We start from the raw sequence: 24,089 nt of genomic DNA, 5'->3' as shown, positions 1-24,089 counted from the left end.
ACGGTGGCTTAGTGGTTAGAACTGGTGCCTCACAGCAAGAAGGTCGTGGGATCGCTTCCTGCCCTTTCTGTGTGGAGTGTGCATGTTCTCCCCGTGTCTGTGTGTGTTTCCTCCGGGCGTTCCGGTTTCATCCAACAATAAAAAAACATGCTTATTTAGGGTTTTCTCCTTTCTCTGCCCCTGACCAAGGCAGCTACTCTATATCTGGAGTTGGTCCCTGGGAGCCAGACTGTGGATGCCCACTGCTTCTAGTGGTTGGATTATGTCTAACTGTAATTAGGATGGGTTAAATGCAGAGGACAAATTTATATGTACCTATATATGTACAGTGACAACAAAGGTTCTATTCTATTATTCTTCTTCAACCTTTATTTAACCAGATAAAAATCCACTGAGATCAAGACCTCTTTCACAAGGGTGATGAGGCCAAGACATATAAGACAAAATACAAAACAAAACAAAATAATACAACCACCGTAAAATACAAATACAAGTAGTTGACCAAAGAACACGAGTTCTTTTTTGTAGTGACAATGTAACCTCCAACACAGTAACAACTGAAGGTTTAAGACACACGCACTGTTCAAACGATTTTCATTGTCAGTTTTCCAATATCAAACGGAAGGCTGTCAGCGAAACCAGATCAGTTCAGATTGAAGGGCATTCCAAGAAAAGGGGGAACAGAGAAACACTAAATGTCATTCGAACATAAGGCATAACAGCTTACAGTTCTCTGCAGAAAAGTAGACAAGTACGTAGGAACTAGTCCAATAAGAGCCTTATACACCAAAGGCATCCAGTGTGTGTGTGTTACCTTCAGTGATGCCGGTAACGCGTTACTCTAATCTGACCACTTTTTTTAGTAACGAGTAATCTAACGCGTTAATCTTTCCAAATCAGTAATCAGATTAAAGTTACTTCTCCATGTCACTGTGCGTTACTATTATTTTTCATTGTGGGTCGATAACAGCATTAAACTTGGTCCGTGGGCAGGAGGTCGGGGTTCGACTGAACTGCACACTTTAAGTGAGCTGTGAGCTTTTCATCCGCGTTTTTTTGCAGCTGCTCGACTCGTCCTCACCTCTTAAAGCACGGTGATCAGCACACCTGCACTGAGCTTTACAAAGACATTTTTATACTGTTTTTCCTCCTTTATTTAGAATTCTGAGCTGACCCACTCTGTATTGTCTCGTTAAAAACAGCTGATCCTCCGCGACGCGTCAACAACTAACACTATTTTCCACTCAAATGCACCTAAACACTCTTTCTGAGGACCACATGATGTGAAAACGCAATAAAACTTTCTTACCTGTAAATCTGGTCATGTTTTCTGCATAAATAAATGTTATCCATTCTTTGTGCTCAAACGCCAAAGCAGGGGCGAATCCAGATGGAATGGGGGCGTGGGGCAAGGATGTGCCCCCCCTCACAACACCCCTAGATTAAAGGTCCAGTTTTGAAGCCGTTTTTTACTACAACTACTAATATTGCTTAAAATAATAATAATTTCGACAAGAAAAATGTTTATAAAGAATTTAAATGTTAGAAAAATGTTAGAATTTAATAGTTACATTTATAAACAATGTAGGTTCGAAATTGCAAGTTTTACTGTTACAGTGCTGTCAACAGTTAAATATGAGGTCAAGAAAGAGGTCTTTGTTTTACTTTTTATAAAACAAGTATTTATTTTCATTGAATTCAAGAAAGGGTGACTATAAAGTGAGTTTTGGCAAAACAGGTATCATTGTCATGTTGAGGTGGCAGAGGGTTGTTTTCGGCAGCTGGGAAAAGTAACTAAAAAAGTAACTAGTAATCTAACTTAGTTACTTTTATAATTGAGTAATCAGTAAAGTAACTAAGTTACTTTTTCAAGGAGTAATCAGTAATCAGTAATTGGATTACTTTTTCAAAGTAACTGTGGCAACACTGGTTACCTTGGTTCCAAAGAGAGCATGACAACCTTGGCATAAAGTTTGCAATGGTGGGTAAGGTGGCTACTACCAGTCATAAATGTGAGAGCACAATGGTACAATGGAGACAAGGACTGTAAACACGTGTTTGTCCTCTTCTATTCTATTCTCACTCTGCACATATGTCCAATGGTTCATGTTCATATCACAGGTGGGCGTTTGAGTTTGCACAGCTTTTTGATTACCAAAACCTGTGCTGATAATTTGTTTCTTAGACTCCTCAAACATTTTGTTGAAAGGTAACACCATGTCCCTTATTTACTGTGGTATCATTCCCAAACTGAACTCATTTATAAACCTGGAACATGGTAACCTAATTGAGCATGAGATAATGCGAACAATGTATTTTTTTTTTTAAACGAACTTGGCTTTTTGTGGTCTCATCATGACATTACTTTTAACAATCAATAAATATTTTGCTGATGAATATAAATTTTAGATCATCTCTCAAACTCTACTGGTATGTATGTGCTTCACATTGTTTTTGTTGAATTTGACTGTTCGCTGATCTTTTCCAAAAGTTAATCACCTCAAGATATCTGCCCAAGTAACATTCCCAACAAATTTGGAGAAATCTGTGGAGCCATTTTTAGTTATCTTGTTCAGACAGACAGAAACACACACAGGACTGATTATAGTTCCCTGCTTTGCACATATGGTAATAAGGATTATTGTCAAGACAAACAATCACATTTATAGCCAGTTTCCTATAGATGAGTCGGGATGAATATGTCTTGAACTTCATTTACATTCATCATTAAGAAATTCAAAGTATTATTTTTAAGAAAATTTTACTCCTCTGTTGCCCTACACCACAAAGCTGTGACTGATGATGAAACAGACAAAAGTTGCATTCTGCTGCCATGGGTGTCTTAGTGGCTTCCCTCACTTGCCTACTTTGTGCACGGTCACTAAGGTTTTGAGAACTGCTTATGCCAGGGAGATTTATGGTACCATACTGTTTGTATGTCTTCATAAATTATATAAATAAAATCCAAGACACGTTCAGTAACTTGAAAATGTTCATGTATACATCCCCTGACTCACTGATGAAAACTAATTGGAAAACTGATTGTTTATTTCAGCAATACCCCTTATATTTAGTTTGTCCAATTACTTCCAGCCTTGAAAAATGGAGGGACTCTGTACAAAATTGCTTGCAATTCATACTGTATTTTATGGAGGATAAGGAGTTTTTTTCCCCCACATTTTACTAATTTGGGAGGTCTTGCAACTTATACTCCAGTGCAACTTATATACCAAAAAATCATGTTTGCTGATGATGATAATAATAATAATAATGATAATAATAATAATTAATAGTAATACTAATACTAATAACAGGAACACATTTTAATTATTATTTAAACTGGGCTTTCCCAAGAATGAAAGCATTAACCACAATGGACTCCAGACATAAAAGTATAAAAGCCAAGAATAACAAGTACACTACAACAAGGTACAAAAACTCCAATTTAAAGAGCTGATGATATAAAAATAAAGGTGCAACTTGTGTAACCTACACTCCAGAAAATACAGGAAATGGTTCATGCAGTGTTTTTGTTAAACCACTTTAATTAAACTGTTTCATTTTAACTCACCTGGGTTAGTGTGCAGAAGCAAAGCTGCAGTAATCATGTCACTGTCCAAATACCTGCGGACCTGATGGTATACTGTGGAAAAGAATTGAGCCCTAGCCTATTAATGAATGCATGCTCTGTTAATTCAACCCTCATACTACATTATTACAGAAACCTTCACACATGCAGTGCTGAAAAGGAAGTCAAAAACTGTTAACTCATTTGGTTTAATTTAGTGGTGTCCATGTTTTCTAACCTTATGCAACAATATAAAGTGAACATCCACAAGGAGATAAAAAGTCAAATGAATATTTGGAGCAGCAGAGCTCATGTGTCTGCCAGAAATAAAATCAACAGTAAGCTGAAGACAATGAGGATGAGGATTAGGGAGAACGCGGCTAGTGGGGAGCTGTCTCATTCTATGTTTTCGGTAATGCATGCTATTTGCACAAGGATTACTTTAAACTATTGGAGGAAATATTCCTGAAGCCTTCTGCATACAGTCAGCAATCATTTTCTTCTCCATCAGTCACAAAGCAAACTTGAGACTCCGAACACGTGACAATGCACTGAAAATAGAACGGTGTCCCCCCAGGTTGCACTTAGTTAAAAATCTACCACTTTATTCAATGGATGACATATTTTTTTTTGGGGGGGGGGGGGGGGGCTTGTTACTGAATCTTTCATGCTGCAGCTATGCCGCTCTGTACGCACCCGCTCCTTTCAGAACTCAAAAGTGAAGCAGAGCATCTTATGATTAGTGATTAGCTGGGAAACCTCTTGGGAACACCAGGATCAGTGAGCAGTAGGCATGTGGAGATTAATCGATATCAATTGGTATCTAGATAAGAACGTGCATGATGCGAGTGTATCGATTCATTCGGTGTGCATCAGTTCAATTGTCTGAAATCGCGATGCATCGGTCACTGCGTGCTTACGATTTTAAATTTTTTTCCGATTTGAACACACCATCACTGCTTCAACCATCGACGGAAGCCTGAAAGTACATTTCTACCGCAACAAATCTATTTCAAATTGGAGGCCCACGAGAACAGCAGCAAGCAGTTGGAAGATGTTTCTGATGCACCTAAAACATTTAAATCAGCCGTTTGGAGCTTCATTTTTTTTTTAAGATGGGAAACTTGACAAGACACAGGTCATTTGGAAAGAATCCCGTGGCTGCCACTGTGCCACTCGGCAAGACTGGTAAGAAAGTATCTCAAACTACTTTTGCCAAGGCGGTACTCTGTCAGTGAGTGACTCACTTTAAGTCACTCATTGAGAGTGATGCTGTTTTACTGTTTACTGTACTGTTTAAGTTCTGACAGTGTGATGAAATTGGTTCCAAATTTGAGGGAACTGATTCCTGTTTCTTAATGTTGAATCTGGTAAAATTTGCTGCTTATAAGGTGTAAAACAAATCCTCTGCCTCTATTAGAATCAGAAGAAGAAGAAGAAGAATACCATTGTACCATACTGAATTGCAGATTTTTATTTTCTATTTAAATTTTTGGTATAATTTCTTTGCATCATGTTGAATTGCATCGTATCACACAAAACTGCATCATATCACATTGTGAGGAATTGAATCACCATCAAATACATATCAAATCGCATTGAATCAGGAACGGGTGAATCGTATCGTCATGTATCGCAAAATGTATCGTATCGCTGGTAGTGTATCGAGATACGTATCAAATCGTAAGTGATGAGATTCACATCCTTAGTGAGCAGGTTTCACCATGTAGATCTGCAGATGCTTCAGGAAACAGCAACAGGAAAAAGTCTTGTGATAAATCCTAATGCTGATCTGTACTGGCTCTACTGTTAAATCCTCAATCAACTAGGGCAACTGAAACCAAAATATGATATGGATGCACATTCCAGTACCATTCAGCAGGTGGCAGCACATCATGTGATTGTCTTCTTTCACATGTATTCTGGAACAATCTTCAAAACATGGGTGATTTAATGGTTCCAAAATGTTTTGAAGCAGTGCTTTTTTGAGTTAGCTGTCACTAATTTGAAATGTTATAGCAGCGTCTCTAGTCACACGTTCTATCTGTACTGTAATTCTGGCTTCTCTTTCCTGTTTTTCACATACTTGGGCTCGTATTTGTAGACCGTGTTAAAGGCATAAAAACTGCATGTGGGTACAACCCTGGCTGTTTGTAAAGTATTTGACATCTCCTAACTATCCAGCAGGTGGCAGACACGCCTATTGAATATTACACAGTCAAAACAAAGCTGCTCTTTGGAGCAATATGGAGCATCAAAGTTCACCAGATAGGATGATGTTTGTCTTCATAATGTGTCCTGTTAATGTGGCGAGTTACCAGTGGAAAGAATAATACAAAAGTAGACTCAAAAATACAAATGCTCTCTAGTTTAAATTCAGTTCTGTCCAACAAAACAGAGATTTTGATTCATGAAACTGTGGGTCAAAAAACAAACAAACAACAACAACAACAACAACAAAAAAACAACCATGAAATTGTTCTGTGGTGAAATATGATTTACATTTAATATGACAATATATAAAATAAGAAGAGTGATAGGTTGGTATAATTTCTGTTAATCTCAAAATTTTCCTTGTTTAATGCTTTAGTAAAGAACACCATGCCTTGTTTGATGAGACTGATTTTAAAAACAGAACCCTTTTGAGACCATATCAATGAAATATCCATTTAAATGTGCACATCTAAGATATAAGTATGCCGTGTGATGGATGATTAAAAGAACGGGATGAGAGCTTTCCGACAGTTATGCAGTAAAACTTTACATTTTTTAATATGGCTCCAACATCCCCAAACTCCCACAAATCTGTGAGGAGCAAAATTCTCCTGTTATTTCCTCCGCCAAGGAGGCTATGTTTTCGGTCGAGTTTGTTTGTTTGTTTGTCTGTCTGTCTGTTTGTCAGCAGGATAACTCAAAACGTTTTGAACAGATTTTGATGAAATTTTGTGGAGTGGTTGGAAATGACAAGAGGAACAAGTGATTACATTTTAGTGGTGATCCGGATCACGATCCGGATCCAGGAATTTTTTAAAGGATTCTTCACCATTGCGGGATAGGGGGAATTTTGACATTCTAGGTTCTAACTCCACAAAAACAAGGCAGAAAGGCTTGAAAAAAATTAAGATGTAACATAGTCAAATGTTCTATCAAACAACAAAGTTTGGTGATGATCGGATCCAGATTCCGGATCTGGTGATCCAGAATATGCAAAAATATAGGGAAAATAGAAAATGTGTCAGTGTGAGGTGACAAATGAAGCTAGAGATGCACAACTAACACCAAATTGTAGCTGAATCTGTACTGATTCAATAAGGTGTCATCAGATTTGATGTAGCTTCAAATGTTATGAAGCTAGAGCCAGAAGAAAACCACCATTACCGAAAAATCGTTTTTATACAATAACTTTTGAACTAATAAAGACATAAAAGTCATTCCAAGTTCTAGTGGTATGTTTTCATGGTCAAGGATGTCAAATATAAAGGAAAGAAAAGTGTATGTATCATAGTTTTCGCTGTAACACTGAATTGTTAAATAGATCACTGTGTCAAGGAGGGAATCTCTTTAGGATCAGTGACCCTATGACCTTGTGTAGCACATGCAACACTTAAAAAATAGTTCTATTTCAGAATTTACTGTTATTTATTTAGAGAAGTGTTTCATAAATGTTAAAAAATTCATATATTTGCATTTTAGTTGAATAATAAATTGAATTTTGTCTCTTATTTGTTTTTGTCTATAAGCACATGCAATATTAATGTCAGTGCTCAGATGACAGTAGCTTCTGGGAAAGGTGCAAGTTGCAATAAACTGTGATGCCAAGCGCTAAGGATACATGCTATCCAGTCACAGCAGATGAAACTTTTTTTTACTAGCAATCATCATTGTTAGACTTTTTTAGGTTCAATGATTCCACGGCGTGTAGATGTTATGGCGTCAGTGACCCCATGGCCTTGGCGGAGGTTTGCACTCTCCGAATGCTTCTAGTATTCAAAATGTAACCTTGAAGTGACTCGTCCCACTATGTCTGCTGCTGGCTCTGTGGCGTACAACAGGTCCTTTGCCATAAGGCAACACATCCACACACAATATTTTTTAGAGACCTGAAAACATTTAAATGTGTTACTCACCAAGGACCAACATTACTAAGCAAGACATCTTTCATGAACAACAAAATTTCCAAACCAATATTCTAGAGACGGTCACACCATGGGACATGGGACAGGAGCTGGAACTGCTAAAATGTAGACCTGGGTTTGATTCCTGGTGTCTGCTTCTGTTTACCTGTTTGTGTACTTGGACACGAAAGTTCCTCTGTATTGCCTCAGTCCACCCAGCTATAAATGAGTACCATCTCTGGCTGGCAATGAAGCTAAAATGGACTGGTATCCAGTTCAGAGGGAGTTGTAGACTCTAACCCACTTTTCCTGAAAGTATCTGGTGACAAACACTGTCAAGGTGGTTCTCAGGGTCTGTAAAGAACTTAATTCTATTCTATGGTCAAACTACTGAATCATCAGCATATGCAAGCAGGCCAATGCAAGATGTATAGGGATGTTTTAACAACATAATATCAAAGTGTGCAACATCCTGAATATTACGTTGTTGATGGTGGGACTCAGGCGTAAGTGATCATAACTTGTTATAGTGGTACAATGACAAACGTTGGTGCATCGGCCAACTCCAACAAACAACCATCAAACAACCATCCACTCGATCCCTTTTTTGCCCCAGATTGTCAGTGGCATTGCCGTTAGCGGACAGGCTTGGTGAACCCCTGAAGGAAGGATACCAACCCACTCTAATAAACAGAGGAGAAGGAGAACCATCAGCTGGATGACTCAGACTATCATCAAACAGACCCTACAGCAATGTAATCATATCATAACTTTGTAAGTAATCATAACATGTAATAACATATTAATAACCACAATATGCAATTTTACAGTTTGGAAAGTGCAGTTTGGAGTGAACTTGCCCTTTAACCACAATCTGTAAAATTTGGAAAAAGGAGTGGCAACAACCCTGCTGTTAACACGCTGTGAGTGCAAAGACAAAGAGATGTGAGACAGTGTGACACGTCGAAGTGGCTGCACAAACACACGTGTCTCTCCCAACTGTCATTAGGCTGCTTACCTGCTGTTGAATGGGTTATCCCAGGGTATCACATGGCTGCCGCCGGAGTCAATCAAGAAGCTGACGTGATCATAAAAGCCTTTGGACGTGGGCTGGTCAGCTGAGCCCTGGCCCTGACCTGCGACGGCGGTGGGGTCAGGCGAGCCGCGACAGTAGGTCTGACCCTGGCAAGCGATTTGAGTGCAGCAGTCTGGGTCCATGCAGTCGACCAGCCCATCTGGAAAACAGGAGGGACAGTTGAGACAGGGAGGGAAAAGTGTGTCGCCCTGGACTCACTGAGGTTTGATGAAGGAAACGTGTGAGGAATCACGTCATGTGTTGAACTTCAGCAACTTCTGACCTGAACTTCACTTCACTCTGACAGCAGAGATCCAGAACTGACACCAAAGTGCCAAGGGTTTAAAAGAACACATAAAACATTGAGGCATCGGTTCTCAGCTAACAGCCTGGACAAGGAGTTAAGAGTGACAAGGTTACAGTTTCTAATTGTATGTGTGTGTGTATATATATATATATATATATATATACACACGAGGTCTGTTAGAAAAGTATCCGACCTTATTATTTTTTTTCAAAAACCATATGGATTTGAATCACGTGTGATTGCGTCAGCCAAGCTTGAACCCTTGTGCGCATGCGTGAGTTTTTTCATGCCTGTCGGTTGCTTCATTCGCCTGTGAGCAGGCTTTGAGTGAGGTGTGGTCCACCCCTCTCATCTATTTTTTTATTGCGAATAAATGTCTGAACAATTTGTGGTCCACCCCTCTCATCTATTTTTTTATTGCGAATAAATGTCTGAACAATTTGGATCTTTGCTGCATCAATTTTTTTCCAGAAACTGTAAGAGACCTCCAGGTGGACACCGTTCGAAAAATTAATATGGCTTTCAGGGACAATTTTATGGGGATTAAACAGATTACGGGGTGTTACTGCCCCTTTAAGGACAGCCCACAACTGCTGAGAGCGCAGCGCGCTCCCAGCACCGATGGACAGGCTGACACCCCGCTGGAACAACCAGATCATTTCCAACGTGAAAGCTTTGTTGATCCGGGACCTCGTCTGACTTTCACAAAAAGGCAGAAGATGTGGACATCAGCACTTTTTCCGGCACATTCCACCGTTACAGGAGTTTTTTTTTTTCATGAAAAAAGAAGCCGAGGGACGCACCACGGAGCCGTTCATTAAGCGGGATAAAACCACCTCGGTGTTGGCGTTTCTTTTCGCCATGCAGCTCCGCCGCGACGCGCGGAATTCCTCCCCTTTGTTCCTCTTTCCATGACAAAAACTCCTGTAACAGTGGAATGTGCCGTTTATTTCTAAACTGGACGCTGTCTTGATCCGGTATGTCCTCTGAGTAGCACAGGAATTGTGAAAAGACGTGGACATCAGCACTTTTTCCGGCACATTCCACCGTTACAGGAGTTTTTTTTCATGGAAAAAGAAGCCGAGGGATGCGCCACCGTGCCGCTCTTGACGCGGCACAAAACCACCTCGGTGTTGGTCTCTCAGGACGGCTTTCAGATGGATTCCGGTTGCTTTTCTCTCGTGTGAATATCCGATAAATTGAGCTTGAGCTGGACAAGCCCCAACATGTCCTGTGAGGCTTCATCACGGCGTTTCTTTGTGCCGAGCGGCTGCACCACGATGCGCCAAACTCCTCCACACATCTGTCTTAATGTGCCGGAAAAAGTGCTGATGTCCACGTCTTTTCACAATTCCTGTGCTAGTCAGAGGACATACCGGATCAAGACAGCGTCCAGTTTAAAAATGAACGGCACATTTCACTGTCACAGGAGTTTTTGTCATGGAAAGAGGAACAAAGGCGGAGGAATTCCGTGCGTCGCGGCGGAGCTGCATGGCGAAAAGAAACGCCGTGATGAAGCCTCACAGGACATGTTCTGGCATGTTCAGCTCATGCACAATCACAATCGGATAATCACACGACTGGAAAGCAACCGGAATCCGTCTGAAATCCACCTTTAAGCCGTCCTGTGAGACCAACACTGAGGTGGTTTTGTCCCGCGTAATGAACGGCTCCGTGGTGCGTCCCTCGGCTTCTTTTTTCATGAAAAAAAAAAACTCCTGTAACGGTGGAATGTGCCGGAAAAAGTGCTGATGTCCACATCTTCTGCCTTTTTGTGAAAGCCAGACGAGGTCCCGGATCAACAAAGCTTTCACGTTGGAAATGATCTGGTTGTTTGTGAGGGGTGTCAGCCTGTCCATCGGCGCTCTCAGCAGTTGTGGGCCATCCTTAAAGCGGCAGTAACACCCCGTAATCTGTTTAATCCCCATAAAATCATCCCTGAAAGCCATATTAATTTTTCGAACGGTGTCCACTTGGAGGTCTCTCACAGTTTCTGGAAAAAAATTGATGCAGCAAAGATCCAAATCGTTCAGACATTTATTCGCAATAAAAAATAGACGAGAGGGGTGGACCACACCTCACTCAAAGCCTGCTCACAGGCGAATGAAGCAACCGACAGGCATGAAAAAACTCACGCATGCGCACGAGGGTTCAAGCTTGGCTGACGCAATCACACGTGATTCAAATCTATATGGTTTTTGAAAAAAATAATAAGGTCGGATACTTTTCTAACAGACCTCGTATATATATATATATATATATATATATATATATATATATATATATATATATGTGTATATATATATATATATATATATATATATATATATATTTCGCAAAGAACACAGTGCTACCATTTTAGGCCCCCAACAATCATATTAAATAGTCAGTCCTTTCGGCTGTTCCCGTGTTTTTTTCCACTCGGGGTGACTTGGCACAGGTTTTACGCTGGATTCCTTTCCTAACGCAACTCCACATTACACAGAGAATATGGCAGGGGTGGAGTTTGAACCGGGAGCCTTCTGCACTGAAACCAAGTACACTAACCATTTGGCCACCACCCCCTCCCAATAATAATATTAAACAGTTGTTTTTAACCTTATTTCATCAGCAAAAATAGAAAATTTAAAATGTTTCTATTTTAAATTTTCCCCTAACTTTAATTTTTTTTTTTTATCAATTATCATATAAAAACAAAGCGATTACTTCCCTGACACATTTGCTTTGATGTTACCTGTGAAATATATATATGCATATACACACATCTCTCTCTCTCTCTCTCTCTCTCTCTCTCTCTCTCTCTCTCTCTCTCTCTCTCTCTCTCTCTCTCTCTCTCTCTCTCTATATATATATATATATACATACATACATACATACACACACACACATATGAACATAAATTTGCACAGTATTACATCAATATATAACACTGGTTTGTATTTATTCAGAATTTTACAAGAATTTTATTATTAAATGATCTCCAGCACTGTGTGTCTCATTTATTGGTTGGTTGGAGCACTACGGAGCTGTGCTCCGAAACCGCCCAGGCAGACAACTGGTTGATCCCCATCTCTCAAAAGTAACCATTTTTCTTTCTCAGCCAAGTGAAAGATGGACAATGCCTTGGCCTTTAACAGCTGCTAGGGTCAAAAACACCTGCATGCTGGACCATGCACAGAAAAATGTTCCACATGGCCAAAATGTTATAGCTGACACTATGTAACAGTATCTTCATCTGAGCTTCCCTGAGTCACCATTCATTTGACACAAAGTAATTAAACTGGTACCCAAGGATCCTCTGAAAAGACATACCAAAAACATCTGTCAACTTAAGTTACTGGTTGGAAGTCTCACAACCATACAGTGAGACAGGAAGCACCAGGACTTCCAGGATGTCTGTCCAGAGACCTCATGACTCCATGAACTCTTCCCAAAGCATCTCTCAATATCAGAGGCTGAGGACCCAGAGACACGTATGTCACTGCCGAGATAAGTGAGTGCCTCTACAAGTTCAACACGTTCACCACATACAAATACATGTCTGATGGCCAAGTCCAGGAAGTCATTAAAAGCCTGGATCTCAGTATTGATCCAGGTCAATCGCAAACCCAGACACTAATTCCTCACTCAGCTTTTCAAGTGCTGCAATCGGGGTATCCATAAATTTCCCAAAGACCACAGCATCATCCGCGAAGTCAAAGTGAGCAAAACATGTCTTCCTTTATTGGTTTGAACAGTTAGAATGAAATAATAATTTATTTAAAATTAAAGAAGTTTGTGACTTCTTAAGTGATAAGTTTCATTTCTGAAAAATCTCACACTTGATTTTTCTTGAAATAGGATTGTTTCATGTGACATTTCAAATCAGAGGGTAAAGACCCAAAATGTTCTTGAATGAACTCACTAAAGGTCTTGCAGTAAAAACAGCTCCACTTTACTCATCTACCGCATTCTGTCATGCGGGCCCATTTGCATATTCCTCTTTGTGATGTTTTATGTATGATTGATTTGTTTTCCTTGTTTGCACTTGTCACCAAAGGAACCACATCATCATCATCTCCCTACCTCCCTCGTTATCCTTGCCGTCTGAGCAGAGGGTTTCCGTCGCCACGTCGCATCCCAGCCCTCTCCATCCTGACTGGCAGATGCAATGCCAGATATTCTGATCCAGAACACACCTCCCGTTGTTGTTGCATAGCCCTGGGCAGCCGTCTGTCAACACACATACGTGCGTCACACAGGGTATCATCAGCTCAAAAGAACGGGTTCAGGAGGGGAGAGACAAGAGTGGAGGGGCTTTTTTTTTTTTTAAAGAAGGAAGGGTAGAAGAGGGACAGAAATGATCAAAGACAGTACTGGGTGAACATACAGTACACCTCTGACAGGACTTGGGATGGGGGGTGAAGAGTTACTGTCGTTTCACATGAGGACGGTCGACATCTACATTGCCGTTTTAAAGTACATCAGATAAAGGAATGGGTCTGTTAGCACAACAGTGGCAGATATGAACTGGAGGTCTTACCAGGTCCAACCTGACCCAGATCTTATTCAGCGCAGCAGCTGCAAGTCTCGCTGTTCTATACATTTAGAGAAGATTAAATCATTAGCAAGAGGTCACTGCAGCCAAAGAATGCAACCGCACTGAGGAAGAAGTTTGACCAACCTCCATATGAACATTCATGTCATCTGGGAAGATTTTTGGATTTTTTTTCATGAATTATAATCAGACTGTTCTGTCTGTTTTGCATGTTTGCAAATACTTAGTCTTTTGTTTATTTGATATTTGTTATTGTTAGAATGGCCTAAGCAGTGGTTCACCCCTCTGAATGTGGTCTGTTTGAGGTTTCCTCCTCAAAAAAGGCCTAAGGGAATTTTTCACAGAAAAAAAATTATTGAAAATAGGCTATAAAGGCCAAAGCCCCACATTTATCAGGATATCTCCACAAATCAAGAGGTAAACCAAATTTTATATTGATCAGCTCAGCATTTATCAGTGATGTCATTATTGCATAACTAATCCCTTCAAAAGAAAAAAAAGAAATAAAATAAACAAATTAAGAATATCTCCATAATAAAGAGTGTGAGAGAAGTGATCCAAAGCTTATATTGACAAGCATTTAGCATTATGTGGTATAAATGACGCCATTATGACATCACCTAAAAAATAGAGCTAATGTCTAAGAAATTTCTTTGACATCTGCAACCAGTGGGACCATGGTTATTACAGTTATAACTGGTTAATATGTACACATGCAGGGAATGCATCAAATGTCTGATTCATTTCATTCTTTAATTTTTTTTCTGTTTTACGTCGCTTTTGCAAAAAAATAAAAAAGAAAGAAAAAATTGGTAAGCCTCATTGTGCCTTCAAAAATATTTTATCTTTTTTTTTATTTTGGGCATTAAGTAATTTTCCATTAGGTCCTGTTTGGGTGAATTTTAACAAAATTTAATTCACAAATGTCAGTTTGAGAAGTCTTTCAACAGTTTTATTTGATTTTTTTAATGTCAGGCTGAACCTTTGTGACCTCACACAACAAATCCACTTGTGTTCATTCTTCAATGATTTTGAATCAGAGGCTAAAATCACCGTCTGCCTCAGCGATTTGTAGCTTTTGTCTGAAAACTGGCCTCGGCAGTAACGTTTGCATACAGATGTTCGGAACACTCAGGTGAAGTAACAGCAACGGCAAAGGGAAGAGGAAGAGTGTATATATATACACATGTGAATAAGGGAAGTAGCGTGAGAGGATCTCCAATCATTACAGTTACAAAAAAACAGAACACTAACTGCCAGATTGCATTCCTTTAAGTGCAGGTGAAGACAGGGAGCCGAAACGTGACTAACCACATCAGTTTGGGCATTTCATCTGGCAGACACAGGGAATTAAGACAGGGGAGTGGGGGACCGTGGAGTCTGTGTGAGACTGGTTGAGACGGACAGGAGATGAGGGGACAAATCGGGGAGCAGGATTACAGCAGAAACATTATGATCGACTTGGACAGAGAACAGGTGTGTATACGCCGTGCTAGGAAAGACAGAGAGCAGGGAGGGATTGTTTGTGACAATCTCCCTTGGGGGGTGGTAGTGGTTCAATTTACCTTTATATCCTATCTTGACTGCTCCTATTACACAACCGAGGAAAGGAAAACATTTGGAAAAGAAAATTACTTATCTCTATGGTGGCAGAGTGCTAAGACTGACAAAAACATTTAGTTATTGTAACTTACAGGGAGCACAAAAAATAAAAGGTATAAATCAGGGGTGGGCAACTTGTTCCAGAAAGGGCCAAGAGGGTGCAGGTTTTCTTTGCAGCCACTGACTCCACCAGGTGATTTCACTAATCAGTGAAATCACCAGGAAGCATTTATACTGTTTATACATTTATACCACTGACTCCACCAGGTGATTTCACTAATCATTAGTGAAATCACCTGGTGGAGTCAGTGGTATAAATGTATAAACAGTATAAATGCTTCCTGGCATAAAGCTGATGTACCTGCCAACTCACTTTAAATGTTTGGAAAGAAGTTTTCCAGATTACCGTTGTCTTTGCCAATGGTGACGGTAAAGCACCTTTTAGCTTCTGCTCTAATTCAAGCTCTTTAAATCAAGTTGTTGCGGCGAACCAGCTGAATAGCCGCTGCTAAGCTTGAGTGACAAGACAAAACTGATATTATTGAAAGAGAGGAAAGCTGCCCGTGCAGATTGTTTTTTCTTTAAAAGTCACAGGAAAATAAATAAATGTGTTCAGTGGCTTCACAAAACATCCTGAATGAAGATTGTAAAGCAGAGTGAAAAGTGCTTTTACCTGATACTCTAGAATCCAGGGCTACAGGAGTAAGCCACAGAGGGGTGGGAGAGAGAAAAACAGAAAGGCAAACAGACATAAAATACAAAGGAGAAAGGATGTAAGTAGAAATGTAAGAAATACACTGAAGCGCATACCTCCGCCAAGGCCTGCTCAAAAGTTTATCATCATATTCCTGACCAGATCAAACATCCTCATCAGTTTATGTGCAAAGTTGCTCTCACACGTGCATCAACAAAAAGAGTGCATTTCTGTAGCACTTTTCCATCTGATACCAATGCACAAAGCACTTAATAATCATGCCCCCCATCCATAAAAAAAAAAAAAATGTTATGTGTTGCATAGCTCCAATCGGAATGATAACGGGATACTGTAGAGTTTCAGAAAATGTTGATAGCTAAAACCTATTCAAACATTAACTGCAAACGTGTCGCTAATTGGGCAGCGCAACGCGTTTGAGGGCTGGCGCTAAAGGGTCAAAATATGACACATATGACATAATTTCTCTACTTGTGGCATCAGAAACACGCAAGCAATGTGAAATGCAAGCAAAGTGAAAATACAAAGAAAAAGTGACGATGCGGTGGAAAGTCGACATTAGATAGCATACAGAGTATGTGTTTTGTCTTCCTATAGCAAGCTAGCAGGGTGAAATTTAGATAGATACCTAAAACATATTACATCATAGCTTCCTTTTCTATAACAATACCATATTTATAGCTTAGCCTACTAGCTATAATTTAATTTTACTACTAGTCTACAAACTAGGTAGACGTATACTACAATCTCCTCCTGTATGAATATTCAGGTTTTAGAAACTAACTCCTATAATATTATGTAGTAACTATATTTCTAGTATATGTTGTTTACTACCCTGATTGTGTAAATATCACTTATATACATGATGTCCATTTTCTTGAGCCGCTTAGGTGGGTAGGGAGAGTTCCCATGGGATAAAAAAGCTTTTCAACCTACCATCCCTGGTTCTGAAGACCAGGCACCTAAGTGGCTCTACTCTTCTTTTCTTCTTTCTTTTTTTAGATATTTAGATATACCTTAGTATACACTAGTAGAGTTCTACCTTAGAATTGGAATGTATTATAGAAGACATACCTTACTGAATTTTCAGTAAGGTATGAAAATTTTTTGAAATGAAAATGAAAAATGAAAATTTCAATTTTTGTTGCAGTTTATTTATGACCCGGAGCTCAAACGTGTCAGGCGGTTATGCAGATGAGAGAATGTAACTACTCTGGTTAGATGTGTAAGCTAATACTTACCAACACAACCTCTCACATTTGCCTCGTCTTCTCTTCTCCACTGGGAAATGAAAAACCTGCACTTTTCGTGACTGCTTTGGTGACTGCAGCCGAAAACAAAACAGTAGCTACACCTTTTATCCATGTGAAGTTATGCTGTTGCACAACGGGAGCGGCTGTCCGCTTAAGTGGTCAAATCCCAAGAAATCACACAGGGTTCAAACGAGACTACGCTGCCCTATTAATGCACACTGTCCATGCCTGCTGGGTACGTGCATAAATTCACGTGTTACTGTAGTGTGCACAGTGACTTTTTTACATGCTCAAATGAATGCAATGCAAAACACATATTTCTTCATGAGTTCCATGACAAGGTGTTATATGCATGTAATATACAACCACACAAATGTGCAAAGGCTTGCACGCATGCTTATGCATGCACACATACGCACACACTTAACATTTGTACTTTACATCTGCACACATGGCACACTCAATCATGGTGCCAAAATTTTATATTGAATTTGTAATCACAAATACTTCCAAACTCCATCACCACCAGTGATTAGTACTTGCAGCAATATTGTGATGACAAGCAAACAACTACTCATTTTTTTTTGTTGCATGTGTGAGAAGAACTTATTTGCATTTAAAAATAGTGTAGCAGCTGCACTACAATTTGTATTCCATGTATTCCACAGTGACAAAGATTTGTGAAGAACAGCCCGTTAACACGTAGTTTCCCAAAATATTACATTTAAAAACATCATAATGTACCCATTTTTTTTGCAGCTCCTGGCCAAATTTTAATGGGTTGTAACACCAGTGGCTCTCAATCTTTTCACTCTCTCAGGTTCATGAAACTGGTTCTTTCATTTCTGGTAACAGCCAAAAACAGCCTCCTTGGCAGAGGTAAGAAAATAAATAAAGAAACAAGAAGGAAACTGGTTCCAAAGAGACAGACAAAAGATAGACACAGCAGATTTTGTAGACTCATAATGAAGCTACAGTGGTGCTACAAAGTATCTCAAAGAAAAATTGAGCTCAGTATTAACATTTCTAAAATAATGCTCTATAAAGTTCCTGCAATAACAAATTTCTACCATAAAATATTATAGAATGTCAAATAATGGAATGCATAAATAGGTGAAACCTTGAGTACAGATACAGTAAATTACTTTTGCATCCAGTTTCTCTCTTTCGGAAAGTCATTTTATATACGTTTCTGTCCACGGGGAGAACATAAATAAATGGTGCATCTTAAGCTCACTAAAATATTCATGGCTGACACTCTCCATCTGCCGAGCTAAGGCGAGCACAGGCTAACACAAAGACAAACATACTGTTTCTATTGACCGGAAGAAGCGGCTTCATCTGCTCCAAACATTTTACCGCCTGCTTGTCAGGAGGCGCAGAAGCTTGTTCTTATTCTAATATCAACGCATCATGAAGCAGAATAGTAAACGTCTTTTTTTCCCACTCTCTCTCCACCTTTTTTTCAATTTTGTCATCAACTCCACTTCAGTGATTTTAACAACGATGCAGGAATGAACCAGCGGTACACTAACAGGAATAATAATAATAATAATGATAATAATAATAATAATAATAAAGCTCCATGGTAAACAGCGGCACTGAGAAAGCGGTGACAATGGGGTTAAGCCATGCGTGGAGAACAGGAACTAGATGCTTGTGACTACAGAATGGCAGAGGAAGTCCTCTATTCAAGCTCTGGCTGTGTAATTGGATTAAAAAGTGCTTTGTGGAAGTGACACTTATTCAAGGTTTGAAAGACAAAAATAAGCTCCCGGTTCTGTGAGAATAGGTAACGCACGGCGTGTTCAGCCTGACTGCAGCTACTGCGATGAGGCACTTTTCCTGGCGGCCATCTCAAACAGGAAAGACGAAAATGGACCGTACACGATTAGCCCCAGGGAGGGAAATATTAATACAGCTGTGTGACCCGTCCACGAACAACTCCCTGGCACCATTAACCGTCAGTGATGGATTTACCCCATGAAGGTATATATAATGGACAAACCCTATGTGACATCGCCCACTGACTTTCTGAAGAGCTGTAAAAGTGCGACTTGAGATGTCACTGTTCTATCTGTGCCCGACTCTGCCTAACTCCTGACCAGTGATGCCGGTAATGCGTTACTCTAATCTGACCACTTTTTTCAGTAACGAGTAATCTAACGCATTAATCTTTCCAAAGATTAATCTGTTAAAGATTAACAGAGCCGCATCCACTGTGCAGCTCAGTTCCGAGTTTAAAAACAATTGTCACTCAAAGCACGGTGACGCTCAGAGCTAGGAGGTAGGCGGGTGTGCTAAATTTTACTACTCCAGGTCCCATTGCACCGTGAGGTGTATTGTGAAACAAATACATTTTTGTTTCTTTAAAGCTATGTGCCGCTCTGTGTTATATGGCTGGGGGGGCCTGGCTGCCTTTTTGTTTCTGTCTTTTGTTTCTCCTTCCAGGTGGCTTGCATTTGGGACTGAGTGGCTGTGTAGCTGAGGTGATCAGGACCTCACCCTGATCACCTGCGGCTCGTCAGGACTCACAGCTGAGGTGCATCTATATGGATTGGAACATGGTGGCATTTAAGACTGGAGTATACAGTGTGTATTTGCCAGAGACCCGACCTTGTGACCAGACGGGTGAGATCGTCATCTCGGGAGCCATCTCATCATCAGTGGATGCAGAGAACGTCCAGGGTTTGATGCACGGTCTGTGAAAGAGGAGGGGGTGAGGTCTCACGCTCGTCAGCACACTTCCTGAGGTATGTTAGATTTTGTGACTAACATTTATACAGTCAGTAAATGTGGTGTCCCTCACACCTTTTTATATTGAGCTGTATGTTAGTCATGTATCGGCTTCCACTGCAGTGGAGTTTTGTGAACTGGATGTTCCATGCCTGCAGGTTGGGAAGCTGATTAGTAATCAAGCCAGGAAGTGTTTGCTGTTTGTACACCTTTAAGGGTTCTCTCTGTGTGTAGAGTGTGGACTCACATAATGGTTCCTTCTTTCACAGACTCGGTTTGTTGCGGCCACCTGGGGGGTGTCGGCGGGGTCCTTGGGTCCGAACAGCTTCTGGCTCCGGACCGTTAGCGCTGCTGGGAGCGCACCACGCCAGACCGCACTTTCTTTTGTTATGTTTTGTATCACTGTTATGTATTAAATTCAGTTAGCCTTTGTACCGTGCTCTGCTTATTTCATACTGGGTCCTTCAAACGCTGGTCGGTTCTCCGAGCTGCGTCCGACACATAACACTCTGTGCGTGTCCTCGTTAAAAACAGCTGATCCTCGATGCACTCACGCTTTTTTCCACCCAAATGCTCCTAAGTGTCTTTCTGAGGATGACATGACATAAAAAACCGCTGATAAAACCTCCGTACCTGTCAATCTGGTCATGTTTACTGCATAAATAAAAATTAGCCATTCTTCATGCTCCCCACAACAGCCCAAGATTAAAGGTCCATTTTTAAAGACATTTTTTCATACTATAACTAATACTAATACTACTTAATAATAATGATAATGATAAGAATAATAATAATAATAATAATAATTTCAACAACTAAAATGCTTAGAAAGAATTTAAATGTTAGAAAAATGTTAGACAGAATTTAATAGTTACATTTATAAACAATGTAGGTTAGAAACTGTGAGTTTTACCATTACAGTGCTGTCAACAGTTTAATATGAGCTCAAGAAATGTGTCTTTATTTAATTTTTTATGAATCAAGTATTTATGTTCATTGAAGTCAAGAAAGGGTGACTATAATGTGAGCATTGGCAAAACAGGTTATCATTTTCACGTTGAAGTGGCGGGGGGGAGGGTGTTGTTGTCGGCAGCTGCTGAAAGTAACTAGTAATCTAATTTAGTCACTTTTAAAACTGAGTAATCAGTAAAGTAACCAAATTACTTTTTCAAGGAGTAATCAGTAGTTGGATAGCTTTTTCAAAGGAACTGTGGCAACACAGCTCCTGACAAACCGTTAAATTTGTAAAGAAGTGAAGTATGGGCAAGACCAGGGTGGCCTGTTTGGGATGAAACCAGAACACATGCGACTATCTCAATGTTATTAACCTAAGACTATCTAGACATACTTTTATGGACTGGGAGTGGTTCTTATATTGGGTAGTTTGGGTGCTGGTGGTATGACTGGCATATTGCCTCAATTACTGTTGCACCACCAGTGTAGCAAAAGTCACCAAGCTATCAATATCTGCTAATTAGTGCTAACCTATAAATTAAATATTAGTAAAATTTCACCCAACAGAACTACTGGACGTCTTAGATGGTCCATTACTATAACTAACTACACAGCAAGCTGTGTTATCTCAGATATTTGTAATAAAATGCAGAGAAATATGTTTGAGTCCAAAGAAACTAGCAGCCATGGCCAGTGGAACCCTTGACCTGGCACACAACCATTCAAAGTGACCACACCCTCTAATTATTCATAGCTATATTGCTTAAAATAGCTTAACTGAATTATGAAATTAATTCACCCCGTACAGTTGTCATCTTATATCACGAGGCATTGCTGCCTGTCAGCAAAGAACATCTTCTTCTCCACTCATCCCAGTCCAGGAAGACTCTTGTTCCCAGTCAGAGTTCCTGGTCCATCCATTTTTGAGGCTCTTGTTGGGTACACATGCATATAAGCGCACAGCTACCAGGGCCTGTCTGGGCTCAAACTAGTGATCCCCCCTTTGCAGCTTTCTACTCTCCACCCCCTCATTCAAGGATACAGAATAGGGATGCAGGACCTACCCTGGGACTGGGGCCCCCAGTAGGGGCCACACAGTTGTCACAAATGAGGAGATTAGCTGAAGAGACCCAAACTGTTTGTTTGTTTGTTTTTATTCTTCTTTTTTGGACTTGGATGTAAACATATGAATTTCCAATATAAGGTTAAACATTTTCACAATGGAGCTCAGTGGGTATTAACTCTCTTTTTAAGTGCCTATTCAATGAACTGCAAGTTATAGCACTTACTCAATGAGTTCATTTTTCAGCACCAGAGGTTGCTGCTTGATTTCCTCATGGATTTGGGGTATGAAGATGAGAGAAGTTTTAAACACATTATTAGGGTTCAATAGTTCAGAGCGCAATACCTCGGATCCACAGGGCAGCGGTCATCATCAAGTGGCCAGAGATGACACTTGGGGGAACGGCGTTTGATGCAGTGTGTCAGGGTTTAACTGTGAAACCTTTGGCAGAGGGTCGCGTGTTGTGGAAGTGTGAGTTATAGGTCAATGGGAAGTGGCGTGTCAGAACTCATTATTCTCGTTAATGCCAACTGAAGCTCTGCCATTTCAGAAAAATGATATTCCAAAGAGGTCTAGTCATGGCTTCTCTACTCCCTAAATGCCTGCCCTTGACTTGCTAATGCAGGACCATCAGTCCAGCAGCCAAAAGGATGGAATAGTTAAATAGATGAAAGGGAAAATGAACCAGAATGACTGCAAGATGTTGCAAAAGAAGAGAAAATCTAGAAAATGACACATTTTCTGAAGTTTTTTTTTTTTTGAGAATAAGGTCAACAGATCTCACAAGAGAAGTAGTGTTCTCTTCCATGATTAGCATAGGTGTTAAAATCCACTTAAACTTACATCCAAGCCTTTACAAACGTAATATTGCTTGGTGTTATTTGCCACACTCTCACGAGCGCCACTAGCTTAGCTTATGACAAGCTAAAAGTGGACGCTCTCGTCATGGCCGAACAACTTTCCACATTTTCTGGCGATTCTGTGTTAGTACGCGCCCGCGGCCAATGTGCTTGATGAATTCCTGCGCAAAAAGTAGTTCCCAGATAATTGTGATATAGTCTGTGAGATAATGAGTATATCTCATCTAAATTAATTCTAAAATTTACAAGTAATAAAATTATAAAGAGAACTGAAGTTTTAAGAGTGACCATAATAAATATTTAAGAAACTTAAAAGTTTATGAGCATTGTAAACATTGATACAATGGAGTTTGATGCGGAAGAGTTCAGAAAGACACAATTGGAATGTTTTGATTACCATTTACAGTTGGCTATGAAAGACTTGGGTGTTAACTTTGTGTTAAAGTCAGAACAAGAAGCTGCACTGAAAGAGATCTATCTGGGACAAAGACATATTCTGTGTGTTGTCACTCCAATGAGAGCGGCACTCTGAGTGGGATGGTTAATTGGATCTCCATAACAAATGCTTAACGTGATGTGCTGCGTCTCCAGATGTCACATCATCTGACTTCAAAATGTCCGAGAGCTGAACTAACAGTAAAAGCTAAGGCTGAGCTATATTTTAAAAGAACACAACTTTCACAGCTCAAACTATGGTTATTTTTTCCCTAGTATGTTTTTGCTGTGGAGGGTTGGTGTTTCTGTGGTTAGCATGAAGTGCTAACTGTTAGCATTGGTCACTGTTGGCATCAACCACTAACTTTTAGCATGACCCATGCATAACTGCTGTTAGCGTCAACCACACAGCACAAGCGCATATGCTAATCATAAACACTATCATATGGCTGCACATGCTAATACTATTGACACTGAGCATTTTCTTTAAATAAATAGCAGTATTGGCATTAACCATTTGTAGAATCAGCCATCACTTTTTCTGAACATTAACGCTGGTTAGTGTAAAGAAATGTAAATATATGTTATTTTACTCATAATTAGCTTTGCATGCTAACAATGCTAAAAGTTACCAAACGGAATAAAAGGTTTTGATTGATCTGCTCTGCTGTTTTAATAAACCTGGTAGATTTACCTTTAATTCCAATTACTGTTGTCGGTGTATTCTATTTTCCACTGCCTCTGGATTCACTGGGGGAACCAGAGATTTTGTGTTTTGAGAAAAGGTTATTTTCCCCAACAATTTGGCGCCCCACGTTGGCGCCAAAGAAGACGATTAAATTTGACTATCTAGAGGAAGTAAAAGTCCTATC

At 40.0% G+C, this 24,089-nt stretch overlaps 1 protein-coding gene and 1 long non-coding RNA gene across 2 annotated transcripts in view; one reads left to right on the top strand and one right to left on the bottom strand.

The window, feature by feature from the left end:
* si:dkey-237h12.3 (teneurin-3) overlaps window positions 1-24,089 on the bottom strand; it is a 515,809-nt gene that overhangs the window by 130,071 nt on the left and 361,649 nt on the right. Inside the window, 4 exon segments of the mRNA XM_034182118.1 lie at window positions 8,702-8,918; window positions 13,131-13,277; window positions 15,168-15,191; window positions 15,878-15,898. Of these exon segments, the coding sequence (XP_034038009.1) occupies window positions 8,702-8,918; window positions 13,131-13,277; window positions 15,168-15,191; window positions 15,878-15,898 (409 nt within the window).
* Window positions 15,180-16,182, top strand: LOC117520787. The gene is made up of 2 exons (XR_004563763.1): window positions 15,180-15,330; window positions 15,534-16,182. It is a non-coding gene; the product is annotated as an uncharacterized LOC117520787 (long non-coding RNA).

This window comes from Thalassophryne amazonica, chromosome 11 (genome assembly GCF_902500255.1).
Source record: "Thalassophryne amazonica chromosome 11, fThaAma1.1, whole genome shotgun sequence".
Taxonomy (NCBI): Eukaryota; Metazoa; Chordata; class Actinopteri; order Batrachoidiformes; family Batrachoididae; genus Thalassophryne; species Thalassophryne amazonica.
This window is presented reverse-complemented; position numbering and strand designations above follow the sequence as displayed.